Source organism: Nyctereutes procyonoides, unplaced genomic scaffold (assembly GCF_905146905.1).
Source record: "Nyctereutes procyonoides isolate TBG_1078 unplaced genomic scaffold, NYPRO_anot_genome, whole genome shotgun sequence".
Taxonomy (NCBI): Eukaryota; Metazoa; Chordata; class Mammalia; order Carnivora; family Canidae; genus Nyctereutes; species Nyctereutes procyonoides.
In genome coordinates this window covers 33,270,570-33,295,374 of record NW_026575160.1, presented here as the reverse complement: position 1 = coordinate 33,295,374, position 24,805 = coordinate 33,270,570, and the positions used below count along the sequence as shown (strand labels likewise).

The 24,805-nt window shown below is 45.2% G+C and overlaps 1 protein-coding gene across 3 annotated transcripts in view; it reads left to right on the top strand.

Annotated features, from left to right (window-relative positions):
- The window catches only part of FAM3C (FAM3 metabolism regulating signaling molecule C), a 51,385-nt gene that overhangs the window by 2,575 nt on the left and 24,005 nt on the right, over positions 1 to 24,805 (top strand). For all 3 annotated transcript variants that reach the window (XM_055314622.1, XM_055314623.1, XM_055314626.1), the window contains exons 2-5: positions 8,503 to 8,557; positions 12,596 to 12,700; positions 20,543 to 20,572; positions 21,746 to 21,869. In XM_055314622.1, coding sequence (XP_055170597.1) covers positions 8,545 to 8,557; positions 12,596 to 12,700; positions 20,543 to 20,572; positions 21,746 to 21,869 — 272 coding nt within the window. In that variant the 5' untranslated portion in view covers positions 8,503 to 8,544. The remainder of the gene's footprint in view (positions 1 to 8,502; positions 8,558 to 12,595; positions 12,701 to 20,542; positions 20,573 to 21,745; positions 21,870 to 24,805) is intronic.

The window sequence follows — 24,805 nt, the reverse complement described above, 5'->3', positions numbered from 1 at the left end:
TTCGATCCCGGGTCTCCAGGATCGCGCCCTGGGCCAAAGGCAGGCGCCAAACCGCTGCGCCACCCAGGGAGCCCCCATCTCCCTGATTTCTAATCCAATCACTTTTTTCATCTACTGTTTATTTACAGTTTTACTCTACTGTTTATGATTTTTACAGTTTTACTCTGATTTTTTTTTAAATTTCCTTCTTTAGGAAATTAAATTCATTTCACATCAACATTTACCAGTTTTAAGTGTGCAGCTCACTAGCGTGTAGCACATTCACGGTGGTGTGCAGCCGTCACCGCTGTGTAGTCCTGAGACGTTTTCATCATTTCCAGAAGGAGAGCTCTTGTCCGTTAAACAGTCACTCCCCTCTCCCCGTTCCTTGAGCCCCTGGCAACCGCTATTCTTTGTGGCCCTGTTGGTCTCCCCGTTCTGGGTGTTCCATACAAATGGGTCCTACAAGAGGTGATCGCTTACGTCTGGCCGCTTCCACTGAGCACGGTGTTTTAGAAGTTCACCCGTGACAGCGCGTAAGAGCACTGGGATCACTTTGTGACTAAGTGATAGTCCAGGGACCGATGCATTCCGCGTCTTGTCTAGGCCTCCCCCTGCCGATGACGCCCTGGTGGTGGTTGTGTGCTGGGGAGAAGCAGCTCCGTGGACATCACTGCCGCGGTCGGGTCCCGAGGCGAACTTCATCCTAGGTTCTAGCCAACTCCAGGCCCAGTAGGGCATCAGGACTGTCATCGCTGCCATTCACCACCTGCAGAGAAGGGATCGCCAGACGTGTCCTGTGGTCAGTCGGCGAAGACGGATTTCTCCACGGCCTCAGAACAGTTGACGCGAGCAGCTTCTTGCTACCAAGTTCTTGCAAAGCAAACAGCTGCTAAGCCTGGCTCGGCCTTTGGGGTGGAAGCGGTGTGCCTTCTGGGGCGCGCGGACGGCTCTGCTCCTGCATCTCCTCACGTGGGAGGTGCGACCAACAGAATGACGTCCGCTCTGGCTCAGTTAAATTCTGCACACTACTTAGCTTCAGGCTCAGCCGACGAGCCCTGTAGGGGAATCCTTAAACCTTCATCCGGAGCAAGAACTTGTAGGTGCTCCTCTGGCCCCACGTAACTTAGCTGTAGGACAGGAAGATAGTTTGATTGTGTGAGCCTTTCTCTAATCCTTTTTTGTTGTTGCAGTTGTTTTTTTTTTAAATTTTTTTTTTTTTTATGATAGTGACAGAGAGAGAGAGAGAGAGAGAGGCAGAGACAGGCAGAGGGAGAAGCAGACTCCATGCAGGGAGCCCGATGTGGGATTCGATCCCGGGTCTCCAGGATCGCGCCCTGGGCCAAAGGCAGGCGCCAAACCGCTGCGCCACCCAGGGATCCCTGTTGTTGCAGTTTGTGAATGGGACACTTGCGTGCCCTACTGAATTTCTTACATTTACAGTGTACTTAATTTTATTTTTGCCGTGGTTCTCAGCGATCCCTACTTCTGCTCTGCGTGTCCTTCTTTGGTTTCCCGGAGGGACAGCGGGGGAGCGAGTGGCTCCCAGCACAGCTGTTGCGCGCCCGGCTGTAGAAGTCCGGCGGGGCTCGCAGAGCTCGATGTCACTTTGTCCTCTGTCTTTGGCCTGCTGGTGCTCTCAGTTACAGAAACCTGATCATTTAATGTCTTCCGCCGGATTATAGCTCTTTACGCGAAATTCTGCTTTGGTAGGTGAGGAAAAACTGCAAGAGAGCGTGGGGGTGATTTTGAGGCAAATACTCTTGTAACCTTTGCAAACGGGAGCTCGCTCTACGCTGTTCCTCGGTCCCAAGTCTCCAGACGGATCGACTGGCCGCCTTTCCCTCCTCGCCCCCGCTGCAGACCTGGCCCCGAGTCAGGCTGATTTCCATTCATTGTTAAGGAAAGAATGAAATTCTTGTTTTATGAGTTTTACCTTTGGGCTTTTCTGGCCTAGATCGGCCAGGCCTCCCCCTCGCCTCTCCAGACTTCTCCGTGCGCCTGGATCTCTGCTGTGCGGGAGTTCTGAAGTTCTCAGATCTGAAGGAGGGTGAGAACCACATGGGGAGCCCATTAGACATGCGGGGTTTTAATCCTCCTGAGGGATTCTGGGCTCAGGAATTTGCATTTTAAAAAGCCCACCAGTAATTGCGGTGGCCCTGCTGTGGGTTCCCTCCAGCTAGGGCTTCAAAGGACCGGATCCACTGTCTCAGGGCATCCGGGCTGTTGGGGCTGTTGGTAGCATAGGCCAAGGCCGCTATCTTGTATTCTGCTCTGGAGGAAGAATGTGGTTGCAAACCTCGTGTCGGTTTGAGACCTGTTAAAACGAGGAGAGTAGTGTGCACCGAGGAATCAGGGAAGTTGTCTCAGGTGCCCGAGGAGCCACAGCCCCTCTTAGGGTCAGTGGTCTAGGAATCCTAGGAGCCACGAGGTACAAGAACCAGTGTAGCATTTCTTCAGACCTCTCGCCACGTAAACTATTTGTCTACGATGGCATTCGGTGCCGGGTGTCCTCACCGGCGTCGACTGGTGACGAGGTTTCTACCAGTGACTTGCTGTAAAATGCAGGCTGGCAGGGCGTACCGGCCTCCAGTGGGGCCCCGCGTCACCTTCATCCTCAGCCTCCGGGCGTGTACGTGTTGAGAGTTCAGAAGTCTTATTTCTAGCTTCTTTGTACTTGAGTGATTTCCATTTTGCGATTATAGTTCACCGAGCTATTGACGTAACGCCACGGTGACGTCGTGGACGGCTTCGTCGTCGGGTCCCGTGTTTCCCGTTAGCCTCTCCCCTCGTGGATGCCGGGCGCTGCCGCTTGCGTGTGCACCAGCCCGCTCCTCTCCCTGCTGCTGGAGCAGTTGCAGGAGACAGGTGACAGCACCGTGGCTGAGCCGCCCCGGACCCCGGCTCCAGCTCGGGCTGGGCCTCGGTGGCATAGCAGGGACCGAGTGACACGGTGCCCGGGGGTTGGAGCACGCCTTTTGGCCTAATGAGGATTCAGCGAAGAGCAACCCCACCTGCTTTGGGTGGTGTCATCTTAGAAAATGAAACATTTGGGACGCCCGGGTGGCTCGGGGGTTGAGCATCTGCCTTTGGATCGTGAGTTTGTGACCCCAGGTCCCGGGATCGAGTCCCATGTCGGGCTCCCTGCAGGGAGCCTGCTCCTCCCTCCGCCTGTGTCTCTGCCTCTCTCTCTGGGTCTCTCATGAATGAATAAATAAAATCTTAAAAAAAAAAAAAGGAAAAAGGAAATCTCCTTCTCAGGAAGACGTTGGCTAGCCCTGTTAGACTTGGGAGAGGAAGCAGAGCACGTGTCCATTTCGTTTCTAATCACCTGAAGCATTTGCAGGAAACGTGGCTAGAGAGCTTGTCGACCAACTGAAATCCTTCCCAAGCCTGATACCTCAGGGAAGCAGGGACTGGAGCTCCCGAGCTGGTCACCAGGGGGACGGGGCTGTCCCCCAGAAATGTGAGGTATCCTGGCTCCTGGCCACAGGTGGGGGTCGTGGCTCCCTGCGTGGCGTCTGTGGGGGCAGAGCCGGTGCAGGAGGGGCAGGCACGTGACTGGCAGCTCGGTGTCCCAGACTTTGTCCCATCCTGGCAGGTGGAGGCCACGGAGGAGTTTCGCTGCTGCCCCGGCCCCTGCCTGGAGAGCCAAATGGGAGCAGGGTGCAGGTGCTTAGGGGCAAGCGGCAGGTTTGGGTCCCGCGGGGAGTCAGAAGCAGCCTCTGGCTCCTCCATCCGGTGCTTCCCATTCTCTTTGTTCCTTGGCCACCGACAGGGCGCGGGCCTCTCTGTCCAGGGTAGTTTGGGGAGGACACGCCGTTGGGGCGAGCAGAGTGCACAGGGCGGCAGGAGGGGCCCCAGGTCCCTGCGAACTAAGATTCTATCCTCCGACCGTCGTCCTGGCTCTGGGGCCGGGATTTCAGCGTCGGCCGTTGCTGCCCAGCCTCACCTTGGAAGCCACCTTGCGGGTCGGGTGGTCCCACCCGCCCGTGACCACCTGAAGCACTTGTGGGCCTTGGTGATGCACACTCCACGCAGATCCCGCTCCCCAAAGGAAGCAAGACCTCGTTTCTTTGCTCCTTTTTTCTTCTAGTCTAAGGAAGGTTAGTCCAGTCCCTTAGAGACCCGGGATACTCTTCTAACTGTTAGGTGGTCACTTACAGTTTTCCCCTTTAGGGGCACCTGGGTGGCTCACGTGGTCGAGCGTCTGACTCGTGACCTTGGCTCAGGTCATGATCTCAGGGTCGTGGGATCCAGCCCCGCGTCGGTCTCTGCGTGGAGCTTGGAGCCTGCTTCAAATTCTCCCTCTCCCTCTGCTTGCGTGCGCTCTTTTTTTCTATAAAAGAAAAAACAGGTTTTTTTTTCATTTGATTATTACCAGGTTATACCCAGTTTTTAAAGATGTGTAACGTATGTTTGATCAAGTGTTAGATTCTTTTAAACAGATGCATGTTCTACGATTGAGCATCAGAGTGGCCCGTGAGTACTCCGATGCTCTCCGAAGTTAGCAATAGGATTTTTTTTTCTATTAAGCATTTAGTGTTAATAACGCTAAATTCTATTAGATTCATAATATTTATGACACACTGAGCCGCTCAGGTATCATAATTTGTTTTTAAATGTTCTGATTCTTTCAAATGAATGCAGCCCTCTCTCACCTCTCTTCATTTTGTTATTGCAAAAACATATCCAGCCCGGCAGGGGTGAGTGTGCAGTAGCATCTGGGTGAGGCGGGGTACCTGATAGCAGTTGGCAGCTACTGTATGGTTTTTTGGTTTGTTTTTTGTTTCTTTTTTTAAGTAAAGAACTTTGAAAGCTTCAATTTGTAATATCATGGGACGCCTGGATGGCTCAGGGGTTGAGCGTCTGCCTTCGGCCCAGGGCGTGACCCCGGGGTTCCGGGATCGAGTCCCGGTCGGGCTCCCTGCATGGAGCCTGCTTCTCCCTCTGCCTGTGTCTCTGCCGCTCTCTCTCTCTCTGTGTCTCTTATGAATAAATAAATAACATCTTTAAAAATAAATAAATAAAAATGATCAAACATCAGATAACCCTCCCTTAAGCTATCACAAAAAGAATCATTTTTAAATACCCATGTAAGGAAAACAGAAGCGTGTCTCCTCACCAACATAATTTACAATTAATGAAGTGGGTTGTAATAATATTAATATTTATTCATGTCTGTCTACCTGCTGGGATTGCTTTGGAAAACATGCCAAAGTCTAGATTAGATCTGTCTTTGCCGTAGATGGACCGTCTCATCTATGGGAAGGGAAGGTTTTTCCTTCCTTTTGAAGAGGATCCATTGTGTTGTTCATCGTGGAGTCTATGCCTCATCCCACGGAGAGCAGCTGAGTATGGAAACGTGTGACGGACACGTACCACACGCGGAATTCAGGGCTGCTCGACTGTCCTACATCTGTAGTCGTACTTCCCCGAGGACAATAGCAGCCTTGTAGAACGTGTGTCCTGCAAGTAACCCTGCAAGAAGTGTTGTAGTATTGGAGAAGGGTCTACTTTAAAAGTCTTTTTTTTTTTAGTTAAAATTTTTTATTGAGATTTTTATTTATTTATTCGTGAGAGACACACAGAGAGAGGCAGAGACACAGGCAGAGGGAGAAGCAGGCTCCATGCAGGGAGCCTGACACGGGACTCGATCCCAGGACCCCGGGGTCACGTCCTGAGCTGAAGACAGATGCTCAACCACTGAGCCACCCGGGCGTCTGTAGTTTAAATTTTATTTTTGATTTCTCTCTTATGACCCATGGGTCAGGGTGGCCCAGGAGCCAAGACAGGTTTTTGTGTTTTTAAGTGATTGAGAAAAAAAAAAAATCAAAGGTAATATTTGGTTACATGAAGACTTTATGAAATTCAAATTTCAGTGTTCTTAAAGTTTTATCACAACACAACTGGGCCCGTCTGTTTACGTCCTGTCTACGGCAAGTTTCCAGCTACGACTGCAGAGCAGAGTGGTTGCTATAGGGACTCTGTGTATGGGCCACGAAACCAAGGACACTTACCATCTGGCCCTTTTACAGAAAAAATTTGCTGACGTTTGCTCTGTTTTCTTCACATAAGTGTAGGTATATTTTGCAAATCGTTTTTATTTTTATTTATTTTAAAGATTTTTATTTATCCATGAGACACGGAGAAAGAGGCAGAGAGCCAGGCAGAGGGAGAAGCAGGCTGCCTGCGGGGAGCCCAATGCAGGACTCGATCCCAGGACCCCGGGCTCACGGCCTGGGCCCAAGGCAGCCGCTCAGACACTGAGCCCCCCGGCGCCCCTGCAGATGGTTGCCAGCACCTCACGTCTGTAAACAACTCGGGAACAAGTCACCCCATGACTCTCAGGTGTCCGTGCCTCCTGTTTTCAGCTTTAGCTCATTTCCCTGGTCGCGGCTCTAAGTCCGAAAGCCTCACGTCCTGGCTCCGGAGACCATAGCTGCGAGGGGATGAGCTTGAGATGCGTGGGGCGTCCCCACGAGCCGGCCCGCGGCGGGGAGGCCGAGAGGCCCGGGCCACGGCTGCACCAGGGCCGGCTCCTCTGGTCAGAGGCCTGGGGCCAGGGGGGCCGCAGCTGGGGGTTCAGGCCAGGCTCCGGGGCGGTGAGCGGAGGCTCCGGGGCCAGGCCGCGGGCAGGCGATGGGAATCGGCGGTGCTCGGGCTCCTCGGCAACAGCCTCGTGGAGCCGCGCGGAGCGGCGTGGACCCGCCGCAGCCGTCACAGGCCTCTCCGGGCTCGCGGCCACTGGCTGTCCTCGTGCAGGGCCCGCGGGGACCCGTCTCATGTCCACCTGCTCTGTTCATTATTAGCCTAAATGTTGATGTTTCCTTCGGGGAGAGTAGGGCAGAAGGAAGGGGCCGCCTCAGCTCCGGTGCTCGGATGCTCACCGTCCCCCCGGCCCGTTGCGTGACCGCTGAATGAGAAACCTGCACGTCTCGCTCCCTGTCTGTCCTTCAGGGGTGTGCGGCTGTTTTCATTTAAAACATTCTGGGAATTACCAGATCAGACGTCAACACTGGAATGTCAGGACCGGGAAACTAATGCATCAGTTATCCATGTGATTCGTTAATCAAAATTTTCTTTCGAATTCCTCTCCTGCACCACAGCTTGATGGACCGGGACGGCTGTCTCGTTAAACTTGTGCATGAATTTCCTCTGCAGCTCATTTACGTGCTTTTCCACTTTCGTTTTAATATTTCACCTATCTAGAGTTATTTCCTAGGGGGGAAACACACATACATGAAATTTTTTTTCCTGCATCTATTTGTTCTTGTTCTTAGAATAATATCAGGGAATAGTTTTCTTTCTTTCTTTCTTTCTTTTTCTTTCTTTTCTTTTTTCTTTTTCTTCCTTTCTTTTAAGATCTTTCTCTTTCTTTCTTTCTTTCTTTCTTTCTTTCTTTTTCTTTCTTTCTTTCTTTCTTTCTTTCTTTCTTTCTTTCTTTCTTTCTTTCTTTTTTGTTTATTTATGAGAGAGAGCATAACCAAGGGAGGCAGAGGGAGAAGCAGACCCCCCCCCCCACCCTGAGCAGCGAGCCCGATGCGGGGCTCCATCCCACATCCCACATCAGGTTCATGACCTGAGCCAGAGGCAGATGCTTAACCGAATGAGCCACCCCAGCGCCTCGAGATCAGTTTCTTTATTTGATGTATATTTGATAATACATACTGCCCGTAATGATAATTACTGGAATATTTAAAATTGCAATTCCATACTTTTGAATATATTCTTTTACAAACTTAAATTGAAAACATGGGGCAGCCCAGATGGCTCAGCGGTTTAGCGCCGCCTTCAGCCCAGGGCATGACCCCAGGGTCCTGGGATCGAGTCCCACGTCGGGCTCCCTGCATGGAGCCTGCTTCTCCCTCTGCCTGTGTCTCTGCCTCTCTCTCTCTCTCTCTCTCTCTCTCTCTCTCTCATGAATAAATAAATAAAATATTAAAAAAAACATGAAGAGGAAGAGGATGCTGGTATTAAAATAAGTCTTTGCTCTAAGGGCTTGTCATAGTGACGCCTGGATTAGATCCTACCAAAAAAGGAAGTAGCATCGCAGCCTGGCGTGAGCCCTTGAGTAGCACCCAGCACCTGCATCCTAGCCCCGTTTCTACAAATAATCTGATTCACGACTGGACAAGCAGCCTCCCCAATTTGGACCTCCCCTCCCCTTCCCCTTCCCCTACCGGAAGTCTGGAACTCAGTACCCAAAGGTGCCGATAAATGCAGAGTCACAGAATAACGAGGGGCAGGATCTTCCATTCACACCCTTGATGGCGGAATTTCGTGCCTCTGCTCACCGAAGTTAGGGAGCTAGAGACACAACAGGATCGAACACAGACCCTCCTCTCAAGAGCCTTATGTCCCAGTGATAAGAATTTCTTCATTCAGTGTCGATATTAGTAGAATTCTTAGAGATGTCATGACATTTGTCGCATTAGTCTATCATGTATACTCCAAGTCAAGCTCAGTCTAGGCAGGAACGCTCGCTCTAGACCTAATGTTTGCCTTTTCTTTTGATTTTAGGAGGTTATTTAATGAAAAGTGACAGAGACTGAAACACGAAACATGAGGGTAGCAGGTAAGATATTTAACTCAGTAGAAATAATTTTACTTTTTGTGTAACTTGGTTATTTAAGTGGCTAAAGGGGAGGGCAAATAATCTCTTTCTATATTAAGAACAGAGCTGATGTATATAACAAGCTAAATCACTGCTTTGTCAGCTCTTTTGTATAGTTGGCAAATCACAGATTGAACAAACTTTTGTTGGGATTATTTATTACTAGAGTTTTTAAAGTTACTGTAATGTTTCGCCCTTCTACATTAAGCTTATTTACCTAATACACATCAAATGCCCGTGTAGAGAACCATTTTGATCGCCTAGGGAGACTTCTGTTTTGGCTAAATTCTAGCTTTTTGAGAAAAATAGGCTGTAAAGTTTAAGAGCTTCTCTCTTTCCTGTCTGTGTACTTAAGTGGAAACTAGCGTATGTGATGGATTCAGTAAAATGTGGGTTTGCTTAAGGGATTATTGGCTTGTTCGAGATCGGTCTGCGTAGGTGAGGTTACGTGTAAGAACATCTGTTCCTTTGGCAGCATATGGAGGAAATTGCAAAGCACGGCGATGTTCATAGCATTAAGGTAACTATCTTTAAACATTAAAAAAAAGGTGCGTAAGTAACGGGAGAGACAGATGACCTCTTGCTGCCTTTATCCCAAAAATCAGCGTGTTTTTTTTCCCGGAAGATTATAGAAGATACCTTGTAATTCCTCAAAATCGAGCTAGTCTTTCTTGTAATTATCATCTTCTCGCCAGCGCACAACGTGTTTTCCTACGGGGCATCTCTTAGAAGCGCCTAGAGTCAAGGTGGGCGGACAGACAAGTCTGTGCCTCAGTCATCATCCTTCTGTAGAATCGGGTACAGGCGATGAAGCATCTTGCCCATGCAGCAGAGACACCAGGGTTGTCCACAGCTGCCCTTGTGGAAATGTGAAAAATCTGGACCCTTTGGTTGTGAACTGACGAAATTATCCTTTATGGACCAGCTATTTAATTATTGAAGGAGAATATTCCCAGAAACTTAGAGCTTGTTTGTGGTGTAAAAAACATATTACGTTGTCTTTTTTTTTCCCCCCAAATGCTCTTTGAATATGGCAGGATTGCCTATTGGTGATCACATGTTTCCGCATGATTCTAAAAATACATTAATTGAACATAGTGATTGAAATAATCAAGTTTCTTCCTCACATAATTCTCCATTCATTCGACTTGAAATTAAATTTTCATTTAGCTAATTTCTCTGATTCGGACGATTAATTCCAAGGTTAATTGATAAGTAATTATTCATTGAGTACTTAACTGTGTTTTTGGCACTGTTCCTAGTGTAGGTCTTAAAGGGATTGGCTTTGATGAGCGAAGAAGGAAGATTAGCTGTTAATTTATTGCCTTCCATGTGATTAATCCCTTCCAATTTAAGAAAGTCTGGTTGCTTTGAAATACTCTTACAGCCTTTATTCTTACAGCAAGGCAACAGTGTCTAAAGTGTATGCTTTTGGTTGTAAAAAATAGGGTCGCATTCAGATTAGTGCAGCCCCATGGCTAGAAGGAAGAGAGAATCTCACGGAAAGTTAAGAACGGGGACTGCGGCGTGGTACGGTCAGAGTCCAGAGTTGGGTGGTGACAGGCTCTGGGGGAGACCCCCCACCCCGTGTCCTGTCCAGAGTCGGGTGGTGACCGGCTCTGGGGGAGGACCCCCCCCCCCACTGTGTCCTGTCCAGAGTCGGGTGGTGACCGGCTCTGGGGGAGACCCATCCATAATGGAAACCCTAGAACTCTACCGTGATGGAGGCTGCACTAGTCTGCACCTGCCTGCGTCTCTCTGCGGCCATCTATTTAGTCTGTCACTAGTTCACGTCTCTCATCTCTAAGTGTCCTCTGCCCTAGAGCTTTTATTTCCCCCAAGTTCCTCCTTGGTCCAGTGTCAGGGAAGCTTTCGGTTGAAGACTTATTTCTGCCACTGACTAGTGGCGAGCGATGTTAAGCAAGTGATCTAAAAATTTTCAGCTTTGATTTCTGGTCTGTAAAATGAAAATTACACCTTGAAAAAAAAATAACACCTTGAAAAGCTGTGCAGATGTGATTATGCTTGTAAAATATTTGGCTCTATAGCAGGCACTCAGTGAACGGTGTGTGTGTACTGTGTACACAGGTGTCTATGTGGACATGTGGGGTGTAACGTGCATAGCTTGTTTAGTGTGGCCTCAGGTCTAACTCGGTATTGCATCTAGTCTGGAACGTTCCTGCATTGTAACCTGGATATTTTACTCATTTTAGTATTCTAACCTGAAGCTGTAAAGGTTTTGTGTATCTGCTGTAAGGGGCAGGGAAAGGTTAGCTCTGGTTGTGGGTGCCCATGATTACTAGAAGATGAGTCATCAAGATGTTTGTGATACACAATCTTCAAGTCCTCGGTCTTAAGTGATCAAGAAGGAATGTGTCACCTCTTAACCATTCATCTGTTTAGCCAACACTTGTTGAGAGCGTGACCGTATCCAGGCACTCTGCTAGATCCTTGGGGGCAAAGGTCAAAGCCTGTTGGAATTTTGCTCTCTTACGCACTAAACACGTAGGCGACTTGTAGTTGCTTTTGAAAATAAGTAATTTTTGGAGGGGAGATGTCAGAAACAGGATGTGGGGAGATCAGTTAGGTTAGTCGCGAGGCTTCCTCACTGCTCTCTCATTTCTGTGTTTATAGAGCACTTTTCAGCATCCCCGGCCCTTCCCAAGCATCAGCAGTTCATTCTAGTCCTTCTCCGTAAAGGATGTGGTCCTGGGTCTTTAGGTTTAGGAAATTAGAATGAACGTAGTTCTTTTTCACTCCTCCTTACCTACTGGTGGAGGTTTGGTAGCGTTTGAGGAGAACGTGGTGATTGGTGTTAGAACGGGGTACCGTACGAAGCACGGGGCCCTGTCAGGATCCCTGCTTTCTGGGCCTTCTCCTGCTCAGTTATTTGTAATCTTGGGCAGTTGCCTGACCTCTGGGCTTCTGCTTCCCTAAGGTTAGAGTGTTGCCTGCTGATCCCATCTACCTGTTTTAGATCAATGTGCATTCAGCTTTTGGTAAGAGCGGGGAATGGAGACGGTACGGGCCAATACTGGTATTGTTCCCGAGTAACGTAATGAGATGCTCTGAGATCCTAGAGGAAAGAGGAGGATGTCTTTTCCTTACCATTTTCCGTTTCTTTTTGTGTCTTGCACTTTTTTCCCTTTCCTGGATTTGCCTAGCTACGGAGAGAAAAAAAAAAAGACAAATCATTGGTTCCTGTTAAGCCGTTAGTTAGCTAGTAGTTGGCAGCGCTGGCTTTGGAAGGCGCTCAGGAATGGTTGGAGACGGAAAGGTGTGAAAGTCTACAAGTGTGTCTTGATGGAGCCTATTATGTGACTGCATTGTGGGGCGTACGTGCTGGTGCCTAATTAAGTCCTCTAGACTCCAGGGGGCCCGTCTTAAAGTGGCATCAAGTATGAGGGTGAATGCTCTGCTGTTCGCCACGCCGGGAGCGCTTGCGTGCTCTGAGAGGTTGGTCGGTGGCAGGACGGTAGACCTGTTAAAATCTCACTGGGGACGCTCACACCTCCTTAGTGAGCGTCATGGTGGTTGCCTTAGTGTCTCCATGAGGTCCAGCGTGTTGGTAGCCCCGGGTGGTATTACCCTTTATACTGGGAAAGGATTAGGAATGGGCTACCCAGCATCCTCCTGATGGTGTCCCACTAGCCATGGGACTTTTGTGTAGCCCGCCAGCCCTTGATTGCAGGTTTGTTGTTGTTGTTTTCATTTTGGGTTTTTTTTTTTTTTTTCATGAGAAAATGAGGCGGACTCGTCAAGCAGTCCCGTGTTTGGGTTGCTAACCGGTCTGATACGTCTTCGATCAGGAAAATCCCTTATTTTGATGGATTGTTGATACAGTTTTTATTGCAATTCAAGTATAATTAAGATCCAATAGATAAAATATATTAGTTTTGAGAGATTTTTTAAAAATAAACTTCAGTTTTTCATGAAAATGCATTCATAAAAGTTCTGTGGTCTCAAGCTCATGCCAGATTACTTCTGCCCTTCATCTAGGTGCTGCAAAGTTGGTGGTAGCTGTGGCAGTATTTCTACTGACATTTTATGTTATTTCTCAAGTATTTGAAATAAAAATGGATGCAAGTTTAGGAAATCTATTTGGTAAGTTCCATTTTTTCCCCCTTTCTTAAATCTTACCTTTGATTGGTTGTCAATACATTTTTACCAGTTATCAGCCCTGAGTCACTCTGCTGTTTAGTCTGCCTAGAAAGGAAAATGTAATTATGTCAATAAGTGCGATCCACTAGAATATCCTAAAATATACAGTAGGAAGGCTTAAAATCAATACAGTATAAAGCATGACTCTTCTGTTCAACCTTCTGAATAGATTTAATGGGGTCCATTTCATTGATGCCTGGGACAGTCATCGTGGCATCCTGAAGGAACATTCTGGAAGCTATCACACACTATTTGAGTTGGCAGCTAGAAAACTCGTAACCAAATCTAGCCCTCGGTTAGCAAGTGGAGTCATAATAATGCATTTTAAATACCAGCCACAAAAATCCATCTTCCTTTCTTAACCATTATTTCCTTTTTCACCATTTTTCTCCTTACCGATTTATTTAATGCTGTATTATAAACATACCATTGTAACTTCCTTAACTCGGCCTTTTAACAAAATTCTTGAGTTAATAAGTTAACTTCTGAAATGTTCGAATAAGCTTTGACTGAATGAAGCATTAAGGTATTAAAAAGTGATGCATGAAAAGTGAGAACATGAAACCTAGACACAGTATTTTGACCCACGAGACAGAAATCGGATGGAACAACCTTGAGATCTCCGGAGCAGCGAGTTTTGCTTTCCACGAATTAGTATTTGGAAGGGATCCCAAGACCTCATTTTCTTCTTCTCACGTGTAGTTTCAAGACTGGAGTACACCGGCGGTCCTCAAAGGAATCCCCCTGGAATCTGGGTGTGCAGATTGGGATCCAGGGTCTGGGAGGGAGCCTGAGAGTCCGCGTTTCTAACAAACTCCCAGGTGATACACAGGTTTCTGCTCCCCACATACTGAGTATCGAGGTTTAGACAATTCTGATGTGTAATCATCAATTTCTGTCTAGACGTTTTCAGGTGATTCTTCTTGCAGGAAGTGCCTTACTAACTAGCCTTTATATTGCACTGAATTCTTTTATACTCCCGAGTAGTATCAACCCACTGATCTTCTATCTGGTCGAGTTCTCTTTCACGCCAATGATTTCTCAAATAAACTGCAGTCAGATTCTTTCAGGCCATCCTTTTTATAAGTTTTCATCTTCTCCAGTTATGGAATTCCCCCCTTTCAACCATTCCACTCAACGTCCTGGCCGCTTTCCTCCTGAACCGTCTGGTTTTCAGCATCCATTTTTCTTTACTTACTTTTTTTTTTTTTTAAGATTTTATTTATTCATGAGAGAGGCAGAGACCCAGGCAGTGGGTGAAGCAGGTTCCCCGTGGGGAGCCCGATGGGGGACTCGATCCCAGGACCCCGGGGCCACGCCCTGAGCCAAAGGCAGATGCTCAACCCCTGAGCCCCCCCAGGCATGTCTCCAGCATCCATTTTAAAACCAAGTACCAAAAAATAATAAATAAATAAATAAATAAATAAATAAATAAATAAATAAATAAATAAATAAATAAATAAATAAAACAAACCAAGTATCCTGGGTGGTCAGTGTTTGACTCTTGGTTTTGGCTCAGGTCATGATCTCAGGGTTGTGAGATCGAGCCCCCTGTTGGGCTCCGTACTGGGCCCAGAGTCTGCTTATGTTTCTTTCTCTCCCTCTGCCCTTACACGTTAAAGAAAAAAAAAGTATCCAGGATCCAGCCTAGTGTAGACCTTACGAAGTAAGGGACGTTTGACTTCTACCTACTTCTGGTACTGTGCCGGGGCCAGCTTGGTGTCCTTTGGGAGTACAGCCGGTTGCCAGTGGGATAATGGAACAGGAAAACGGTGAAGGCGTAGAGGACGCGCTCACTGTCCTGGCGGAGCAACGTGTTTGAGCAGGTCAGCTACGAAAGGTTGATGGTGAGGGACGATTACGGGATAGTAGCTTGAGGCGGAAGCAAGTGGAGTATTTTTTTCTTTTTTGAAGACTATAGAGACTCACTTGTCTGTAGCCTCTGAGCAAAGATTTGGGGAATTACGAGTCCATGGGACGAGACTGAACCAACAGGAAAAGCAGGGTCCTTGGTAGAAGGGAGACGATGGGACCCTTGGTACACGTAATAAAATAACGACTTTGGGAAGAGGCCCGGTGTTTGCAGAGAGAAGGGGCCTGGGTGAAGCCGCAGCCCGCGCTCGCCCTGGTTTGGCCTCCGTGCCAGGCCGGGCCGCGTGTGAACGGCTCAGGGATGTTCCGGGTCGGGTTCTCCTCCCCGGTGGCTGAGCAGCGCTCTTAACCCTCGTGGGCTTTTGGTGCCTCTGACCACGGCACAGTAGATCCCGGCCCTGCGCCCTGTGCCCTGTGCCCTCCACCTGTTCCCTGCCCCTCCCTGCTCGCCCCCTCGGCTCGCCGGGCCCGTCCACACAGCGTCTGCAGACACGCCGCCCGCCCGCCTTTGCTCGTGCTGGCTCCTCACGGGGCACGTCTCCTCAGCCCCCTTCCTCTGCTAATGCTCCTCGCTCTTCAGAAGTGCGTAAGTGCCCCTTCGTGCCAGAAACTGTATTTGAACCCCCCTTTCCTCCTAGAGCGGGTTGCTTCCCCGCGTGGTACCTGTGTGTCAGGGCACTGGCCATCCTGCCTCGCGTCCCGTAAGGTCTCCTGTTCATTCCCCTTACTAGAGGGCGGATCCTAGGGGCGGCCGCACCTCGGTGCCCCACGGGGCCCTAGTGCGGGGCTGTCCCCGTGGACAGTACGTGCTGACCGGACGGAAAATGAACGTAGGTGGCTGAGGATTAGGGTTAGTGGGGTTCATTTAAAGCTGTGCTAGTTGAAAAGCCACTGGTAGTCAGCCGTGAACAAACGCTGAGCTCCTTTAGGGTTATTGTCTCTTAATTTTCGCGTTGATTTATCCCAGTGTTGGGAATCTGCAAAGTTCTGGTGTTTTCAGTTATTGATTTACACGTTCGTAGGGCTGATGGCCTATTTTGTTGTCGTGACTGAAGTCGTACTCTGGATCTACAAACCTTAGTGGATTCCAGGTTATTGCACTGGTGAAAACTTGATTTGTTTGTTATATTTTAATTCTCATTTCAGAATAATTGAGCAAAGATGGATATAGTTGTCTTTGCCATCTGCTTAGCCTCTAACTCTATTTATTTATTTATTTATTTATTTGTTTGTTTATTTATTTATTTATTTATTTGCCTCTTACTCAATTTACCAAAAGGGTGATGAGTTTAACTCTACATTAGAATTACTTCTATAGTTAGTATATTAGGTGAACTATATAGTTCTGTTGGTGGTGAATTTTTCCTTTTTTCCTACTTGTTGATATATTAGCTTACTTTTAGATTCTATACATTTAGATTTTAGGCTGATTATATACTACTGTTGTAGAAAAACAAAATGAACTTATTTCTAGAATAGAAGAATGAAAAATTTTGCCCTCAGTTAGATGAAATTGCTAAAATACATTGTGATTTTTTTTAAAAACAAGTTTCTCAACACAACTTTTTGAGATGATTGTAGATGCACATGCATCTGTGAGAAGTAGTATGGAAAGGTCCCGTGTACCCTTTACACAGTTCCTTGTAGGGGTAACATCTTGCAAAAAACCATCTTACAAAACTATCAACTAGGATATCAATGTGGATATAATCTGTGAGTTTTAGTTATGATTGCATTTTAACACAGTATTAGTTTTCAGCGTGGATACTCAGCAACTGGTGAACGTACTAAACACAATCTGAATTATTTTTGCATATTTGGCTGCAGTAAGTACTTTCTGTTCTGTTGAGTGGATTTATTTTTAGCCTTTCAGATTTATACCGTTGAAAGAGAATATACTTACATTACTTGACATTATTAAAAACTAGAGTATGAAATAGCTCTTATTTCTGTCGCTTGGTTTGTTGAATGGTGTTCATTGATGAAACCCAAGTCTGAAAAAAAAAATTCCGAGTGAAAAAAAAAATTCCAAGTGAATTCATTTTCTCAACTCAATGTAAGAATAGATAATAATGATTAAGGCATTAACCTTTTCCTTGAGGAAGGTGAATGTTCTGATTCTATCTGATGTTACTTGTTTCATAGATACTAGGGACCTTTGTTTTTCAATCACTTTAAATGATTTTAAAAAAAAATTGTTCAGTGATTATATAAGCCATAAAAACAACTGGTGATTTGAAAATTGAACTCAGTAAATATAAAAGATTCAGCAAAGATAGGTTATATCTAAATCATACCAAAGCACAATTTATCTTGATGCAATTAAATCTTGAGTAATTCATGATAGTTTTTCCACAGTAAAAATAAAATGATGCCTGGCAGTTAATTTTCTTAGAATAAGAAATTTAAAAACTTAAAAAAATACCAACCGAATCAAAAATGTTTATTATTGCTCCTTAAAGTGAAAAGTTGTATGTATATAGAAATAAATTAAGAATTAAAGAAGCTAGTTGGAGGAAGACAAGTTGCAGGGAAGGAGGGATTTTTGCTGATATGCTGTGCCCACACTGTATGTGTGGGAAAATCCTGTTTTATTTGTGAAAATTTACCTGTTTGGCTTCCAGGTGTTAAAATCCTCTCAGAATTGAGGGCTTAGTAGAGGGCTTTTGGTTTTAATAAACATTAAATAAAAATGAGTATTCACCTTGTCTGGAAATAAAAGTCTTTACAAGAGTTTTCTTGTTTGTTGATGATGATGATGCTTAAAGATTGTTTATTTATTGAGAGAGAGCATTCAGGCGGGGGAGGCGCAGAGGGACAGAGAGAATCTCAAGTGGACTCTGAGCTAAGTGTGGAGTCCTACGTGGGGCTCCATCTCATGACCTGGGGTCATGCATACCTTGAGCTGAAAGCAAAGAGTTGGATACTGAACTGACTGAGCCACCCAGTCTCCCTTGTTTGTTTGTTTGTTTTTAAAGCTTGAGTGTCTTCTCTCCTTATTCTTATACAAAGTAAATGGAGGTGATGTTATGTATTTAAAAGCCTGATGATTCAGAAACTGGTTTTCCCAAATCCTATCCCAGTAACATTTTTTGAATCGAATAACATTTACCATTTTTTTTAAGCCTCTTTAAGTTTTACAAGCAAACTAGTTTGACCATGCTATAGGCTCCTACCTGGCTTTGCCTCTACCTCCCTTTGCTCAGCCACACTCCTCTCTGACCATTAGCTGATTATTGATGTCTCTAAGAGTCCCTCATGGGCCCCCTGACTAAATCCTCTCTCTGATGGCCTCATCTTTTGTGAACTGTCCTGTTTATGTCTTCATCCCAGATCTCACTTAGAGCTGGCTTTTAGATCTTCCCGCTTGGATCTTCTCCACGTATCTAAAATTCACAGGTCCAGCGTAGAACTCCTCACCCTTCCCCGGCCCCTATCTCCTCACTAGATTATGAGCATCTGAGTACAGGCACGGTGTTTTTGTTTTTTGGTTCATGTGAATGAATAAATGAAGGCTTCTAAAGCCAAAGGTAAACTTGATTCCAAGGGGTAAACCTGACTCCTCCCTTTCCATTGACCCTGCGTCTGGTCCATTCCCGGTCCCATCAGTGTTGCTTCCTTAGATGTTCTGAACTGGTTTCAGACCCACACCCTTTTCTCCAGCTGCTACCTCCTTTTGTTTTTTAACCTGGATTGCTTTAGCAGCATCCTTGCCTTGTGGACTCCCTGTTTTGAGTCTTGAACCCTCAGAGGGGTTATTCTAAAAGCTCCCTATTCTGGCTTCGTGCTCTTGAGCAGTTTTTATACATGTGATCAGAAGACCACAGACATTTCCCATTTTGCAAGGCAATATGAGTTTGGGCGCTAGATATGACCTTCAAAACTAGCTCTGCCAGTGATTAATTGTGACTTGGAACAAATCAAATCAGTAAACCTCTCAGTTCCCAGTTGCTCTTTGAAACAGGGATAATGATTAAATCAGTAATACATGTAAGATTACTTGATAGTGTACCCAGCATGTGTGAATGAGCTGTATTATATCGCCTCCGTTCTGATCCCATTGTCTTCTCCATACCTTGTTACCAAATTCCTGATTTGAACAATGTTTTTCTGTACATAACAGCTGCGTCTGATGGTCTGTGTTTGTTCAGGGCAGAGAGATGTTGAGAAGGTCTGGTGTGTATGCTGCTAATCACTCCCCGGGCTTTCATTTTCTCATTTACAAAAGTGAGAGCATTGGACCAGATGATCTCTAGAATTGATGTTTCCTTTTTTTAACATGATTAAGGAAATTAAAAGAATGAGCCCAGTAATCCCAGCACTCTGATTTATTAAGTGGTCATTCTTTTTTTTCCGTCAAGTCTTTGTAGTTATCCATGAATATTTTTCGTACTTATAGATAAAGCTTGTTTTTTTTGTTTTGTTTGTTTGTTTGTTTTTTTGCTTATATTTCATGCAGTAGACTTTCTCCATGTTACTCCATCACCTTTATGACAATATTGCATAATATTCTGAGTATTTTATAGAGTTCATGAGACTTCACTTACTTGGTCATTTTCCTCTTTTTAGACATTTACATATTATTTTTCAGCTTTAACTTTCTGTTCTCCAGTGTGAGTTCTGGACTTACAGGAAATTCTCAATTATCTAAAATAGAACAGAACTAAAAACCCGGTGACTATTTATAGTCCAACAGCTGGCAAACTTATTAGCCAAATCAGGAAATGGCTACCCACAACACTGTCAGTGATCTGAACTGTAATCCCCTAGGCTGGGGTCAGATGTTAGTGCTTTTATAAAGCTCTCCGTGTAGATGGCCAGGTTGAGATCTGCATTGAAGTTAAGATTCGATCATAAGATTCTGGCTTCCTTGAACTGATAAATTATAAAAGTCTTTGTAATTGACCTTATGGTTTTTTATTACACTCAATACATTTCTGTTTTAGAGAAATTAAACTCCTCACCACTGTCATCCCTCTTGTATCCCCCCCAATCTCCTAGCCTAACCACCAAGATACGTTTATTTATAATCTCCAGGACTTTGTATGCATGTGTACACAAAGCCGTATAGCAGCATCAGCTTTGAAACATCATAATAGTCACCGAATATATATTTAAAGTGATTTAAAATTTGAAATAGTGTATGACATCGGTTGTATGTGAAATCTAAAAAGGACAAAACTCAGAGAAACAGTAAAATGGTAGATGCCAGGGGTTGAGGAGGTAGGTATGGGGAAGACTTCACTCATAGGGTCTAGATTCCCAGTTACAAGATTAACAAGTCTGGGGATCTAATGTAACATGGCGATTATAGCTGATAATACCGTATCGTATACTTGAATGTTGATTAGAGAGTAGATCTTAAATGTTCTCAGCACAAAAAAGAAATGGTAACTATGTGGTGGGGCGGCAGTGGTAGCTAATACTATACTGGTTATCATTTTGCAATTTAATAGTTGTATCAAGTCAACATGTTATACACCTAAACTTACACAATGTTATATATCAACTATGTCTCAAGAAGGCTGGAAACATTGAAAAATAAGTATAAAAAGAAAGTAAATTTGTAGAGTATCTTTCTGATTGAGATTTATTAATGAAATAAAAAAACTAGATAATAATAAAAAAATAAAAACTAGAAATAAATATAAAATGTAAAGAATAAAATGTTCTACTGGTAATAAAATGCTACCGTCCATAATTATGTAATTGTTTATAGTGAGTTTTGTAGCCTAAAGTTTGCACTTTTTCTCTAGAGCCATATTCTGGGTTTTTTTTTTATTGTATAGTATTTATAGGCCTATTAGTTCCAAATATATTTAATGTTTAAGTTTCAAATACATTTAAAAAAGTAGATACTTGTCAGTAGCTTTATTCCTTCTAACAAAGATAACCTTTTCTTGTTTTCCCTAGCAAGGTCAGCATTGGACACAGCTGCCCGTTGTGAGTATTTCATCTCAATATTTTGCAGATGGTTTATTCTGTTTTATCTTAGGCATATGAGCACTTATATTCAAACAATGGAGAGATTTCAACATGAGCAAAATTGATTTAGAACTTTTTAAGGTAAAAGGATGCTCTTTGACTGGACAGGTCAATATACTTGGTATATAGCAGTATTCATAATGGATATTTTGTTTTGGCTTCAGTAGTATAAGTACAGAACACGTGTAAAAGAAGAATTCCTTGTGAAAACTAGAATGTGAGCAGATATTCAGTGATGTGTTAGGCTTTTTACTCATTCTAGAGTTAACCATGTGCTGTGTGCATATGGACTAGAAATGTAAAGTAGCAATTTAAAACCTCTGCCATCCTGAATTTTTTAAAAAAAGATGTATGTACTTATTTTAGAGAAAGAGAGAGAGTGAGAGCGAGCATGAGCAGGAGGGCCAGAGGGAGAAGGAGAGAGAATCTTAAGTGGGCTCCGGGCTGAGCGCAGAGCCCTACGCAGGGCTCGATCTCACGGCCCTGAGATCAGGACTTGAACTGAAACCAAGAGTCTGTCGCTGCCACCCTGGCGCCCCTCCTCCATCCTGAATTTTAAAAATAAACTTAAAAATTAGAAGGTAGATGGTTGAGGGATGGGCCAAATGGGTGGAGGGGGGGTAGGAGAAGTAAGCTCCCAGTTTAAAAATTAACAAGTAATAGGAATAAAAGCTATCACATAAAGAATATAATCGGTTGTGTTAAAAAAAATAATCGGTTGTGTTTTAATAGTGTTGCATGGTGACACTTGTGGTGAGCATAGCGTAATAACACGGAGAGTCGTTGAATCACTGCGTTACACACCTGGATCTAATGTAACATTGTTTACTAAAAAACTGAAAAAATATAATATATATATATAGCCTCATCAAAATCAACTACTTGATCCATTTATGTCAATTGTTAGCTTGTTTCCTAGGAGGTTCTGTGTTTTGTTTATTTTGAGGTTCTATGAAACCCTCAGGGGGGAAAAAGGCATGTATTTTGAGATATATATATATATATATATATATATATATATATATATATATATATATATATATTGGTGTTTTTACATAATGCTCTTTCTGGTTTAAGGTACAAAACTGATTATAGAGTCTACTAATATTTTTTAAAAATTTCTCCCCAAAGCTACAAAACCTCCCAGATATAAATGTGGAATCTCAAAAGCTTGCCCTGAGAAGCATTTTGCTTTTAAAATGGCAAGTGGAGCAGCCAATGTGGTGGGACCCAAAATCTGTCTGGAAGACAATGTGTAAGTATTTGTCAGTTTGGAAGTATATGGTGTGCTATTAAATTATAGCAAATTGACCCTGAGTTTTAATGGATCTTTTGAAAATGTATTGGGCATGTTTTATTAAAAAAGAGTGATCTCAGTTTTCATTACACAGTTATTTTCTCCCACGCATTTAAAGAGCCTTACAATTCCGAAATTTCACATTAGAGTGACCGAAGAGCACAGCACTTATCCAGCTTCGCGAATCCTCCTGGTGTCTGATATCCCACCTGGTAGCCGTGGACCCATGCGGCGATTTAATTCTGATTCTTAAATAATAGGAGAGACGTTAATTCATGTAAGTTAACTGAAACTGAAAGTTCCGTTCTTCGGACACACCAGCACGTTTCCCGTGCCCAGTAGCTGCACGTGGCTGTGCCCGCCCAGCCGAGCACCGCGGGTGTGCCCGCCGTTGCACAAAGTCCCATCGACAGCAGCGCCCTAGGTAATGAATGCTTTACCCTGCAGACAGCTCGTTCTCGGTGTCTCCGCGCTGCTTGGTGACCTGTGCAGTGATCCAGCAGGAGCCTCCCCCTGCTGTGCTGCGGAACTGTTTGCCACGAAGCCAAGTGGTTTTCTATCCCGAGATGCTCTGCCAAGGACAGTTTTTTTTTTTAAGATTTTATTTATTTATTCATGGGAGACAGAGAGAGAGAGAGAGAGGCAGAGACCCAGGCAGAGGGAGAAGCAGGCTCCATGCAGGGAGCCCGATGCAGGACTCGATCGCGGGACCCCAGGACCATGCCCTGGGCCGAAGGCAGGCGCTAAACTGCTGAGCCACCCAGGGATCCCCCCAAGGACAACTTTTGATGTTGCAGCCTCCTCCTACCCCGGGCTGACTATCACGTGGACGTGCGGTTGGTGTCTGGAGGTTGCAAGCCGCACCTTTAGTCGGTTGCCTTTCATGTGCTCTGCCCCGGAAAATCAGACACAGGAACTGTGCAGGCAGCAGGTGTGATGAAAGGCACCGGGGGTGGTGACATGAGATGGGGCTAAGGGCCGGGCCAGGACGAGCTGACGGGCCCTGAGCGCAGAGGGGCGAGATCGTTTTCTGAGCAAGGAAGTCACCAAAGGATTTCAGATTCAGGCACGTTGTGATTTCATTTATGTCGAAAAAATCATTGGATGTTTAAAATGATGAGAGGAGCGGGATAGAAGCGTTGGAAGGCCGCCACCAGTTGCTGCCAAGGCTCCTCGACGCTTCCCCTCTCCACGGTCCCAATGGGTTGTTTCATGTGCATTCACTAAATGTAGGAGTGGATACTAAAAATATGTGAGTAGAAATTTCAGTATTTTCCCGCACATGCTCTGAGTACATGCACCCTCATTTTGGCAACTGCCGGCCCACATCAGTGCTTGTCAGCGGGCGGGACCTTGCTCCCCGGGCATGCTGACCGAGGGCCACCGGCATGTAGTGTCCCAGCTGTCGTGGCACAACTTAGAAGAGCTAGGATGCTCCTGCGCGTTCCCCCCGCGGAGGGCAGCCCTTCCACGGGAGTTAGTGGGCCCATAATGTCGTCGTAGATGGAGTTTGAGAAACCCCAATACGGACAAAAGATGATGGTTAAGATTAGGGTGGTGGTTACGGTTTTAAGGACAGGTCAGATGCCTCGAGGTATATTGTGCCAGACTAATGTGGATTTCAAACCTCTCATTAGTTTGGGATAGAAAATCCTGGGGAAAAAAAAAAAGAAAAAAAAATCCTGGGTATACACATCAAGTGTCACACAGTGTGGGAACTGTGGCTTCTTTTTATTTTGCATTAGAGCACCCACTAGAATTTACCTATGTTCAACACATGCCTTTTCTTGTAGGCACGTGTGCGCTTGCTTTCCGTTTATATGCACTTGCTCTTAGGCTGATACTTCACCTTTTATTATAATCTTAATGTTTGGTATAGGAATATATGGCAAATTATTTTGAGGGATTTATTCATTTATTACAGTATCTTTGACTCTGAGGGTCAAGAGGTAAAGGAGAGTGTACAAGTACTTCTAGAACCATTTAAAATGTAACCATTTGGGCAGCCCCAGGGGCTCAGTGGTTTAGCGTGGTCTTCAGCCCAGGGCGTGATCCCGGAGACCCGGGATCGAGTCCCACATCGGGCTCCCTGCATGGAGCCTGCTTCTCCCTCTGCCTGTGTCTCTGCCTCTGTCTCTGTCTCTCTCTCTGTGTCTCTCATGAATAAATAAATAACAATCTTAAAAAAAATGTGACCATTTAAAAATATAAAGTCCACTGTAAGCTTATAAATAATAAAACCAGAAAAAACAGGCAGTTGGCTAGATTTGTCCCACGGGCTATAGTTTGTGAAACCCTGCTCTACACGAATCGTTTGAAGATGTTGGTAGTTAACACGTGTGGCGCGCGGCGTAGGTATTTGAAACAAAACTTCGATCAAAGACGTATTACGTAATCCGTCTAGATTATGTGACATTTAGGTTTTTGTCTGGAGGTGTGGCAGGGTCGTGAGGGAACCTGCATTTTCACGAAAGATCAAACATTTCACTTGTGTTAATGAGACTGGTTCATGATATATTTATTTATTTATTTATTTATTTATTTATTTTAATAAATTAATTTTTATTGATGTTCAATTTACCAACATACAGAATAACACCCAGTGCTCATCCCGTCAAGTGTCCCCCTCCGTGCCCGTCACCCATTCACCCCCACCCCCCGCCCTCCTCCCCTTCCACCACCCCTAGTTCATTTCCCAGAGTTAGGAGTCTTTATGTTCTGTCTCCCTTTCTGATATCTCCCACACATTTCTTCTCCCTTCCCTTATATTCCCCTTCACTATTATTCATATTCCCCAAATGAATGAGAACATACACTATTTGTCCTTCTCCGATTGACTTACTTCACTCAGCATCATACCCTCCAGGTCCATCCACGTTGAGGCAAATGGTGGG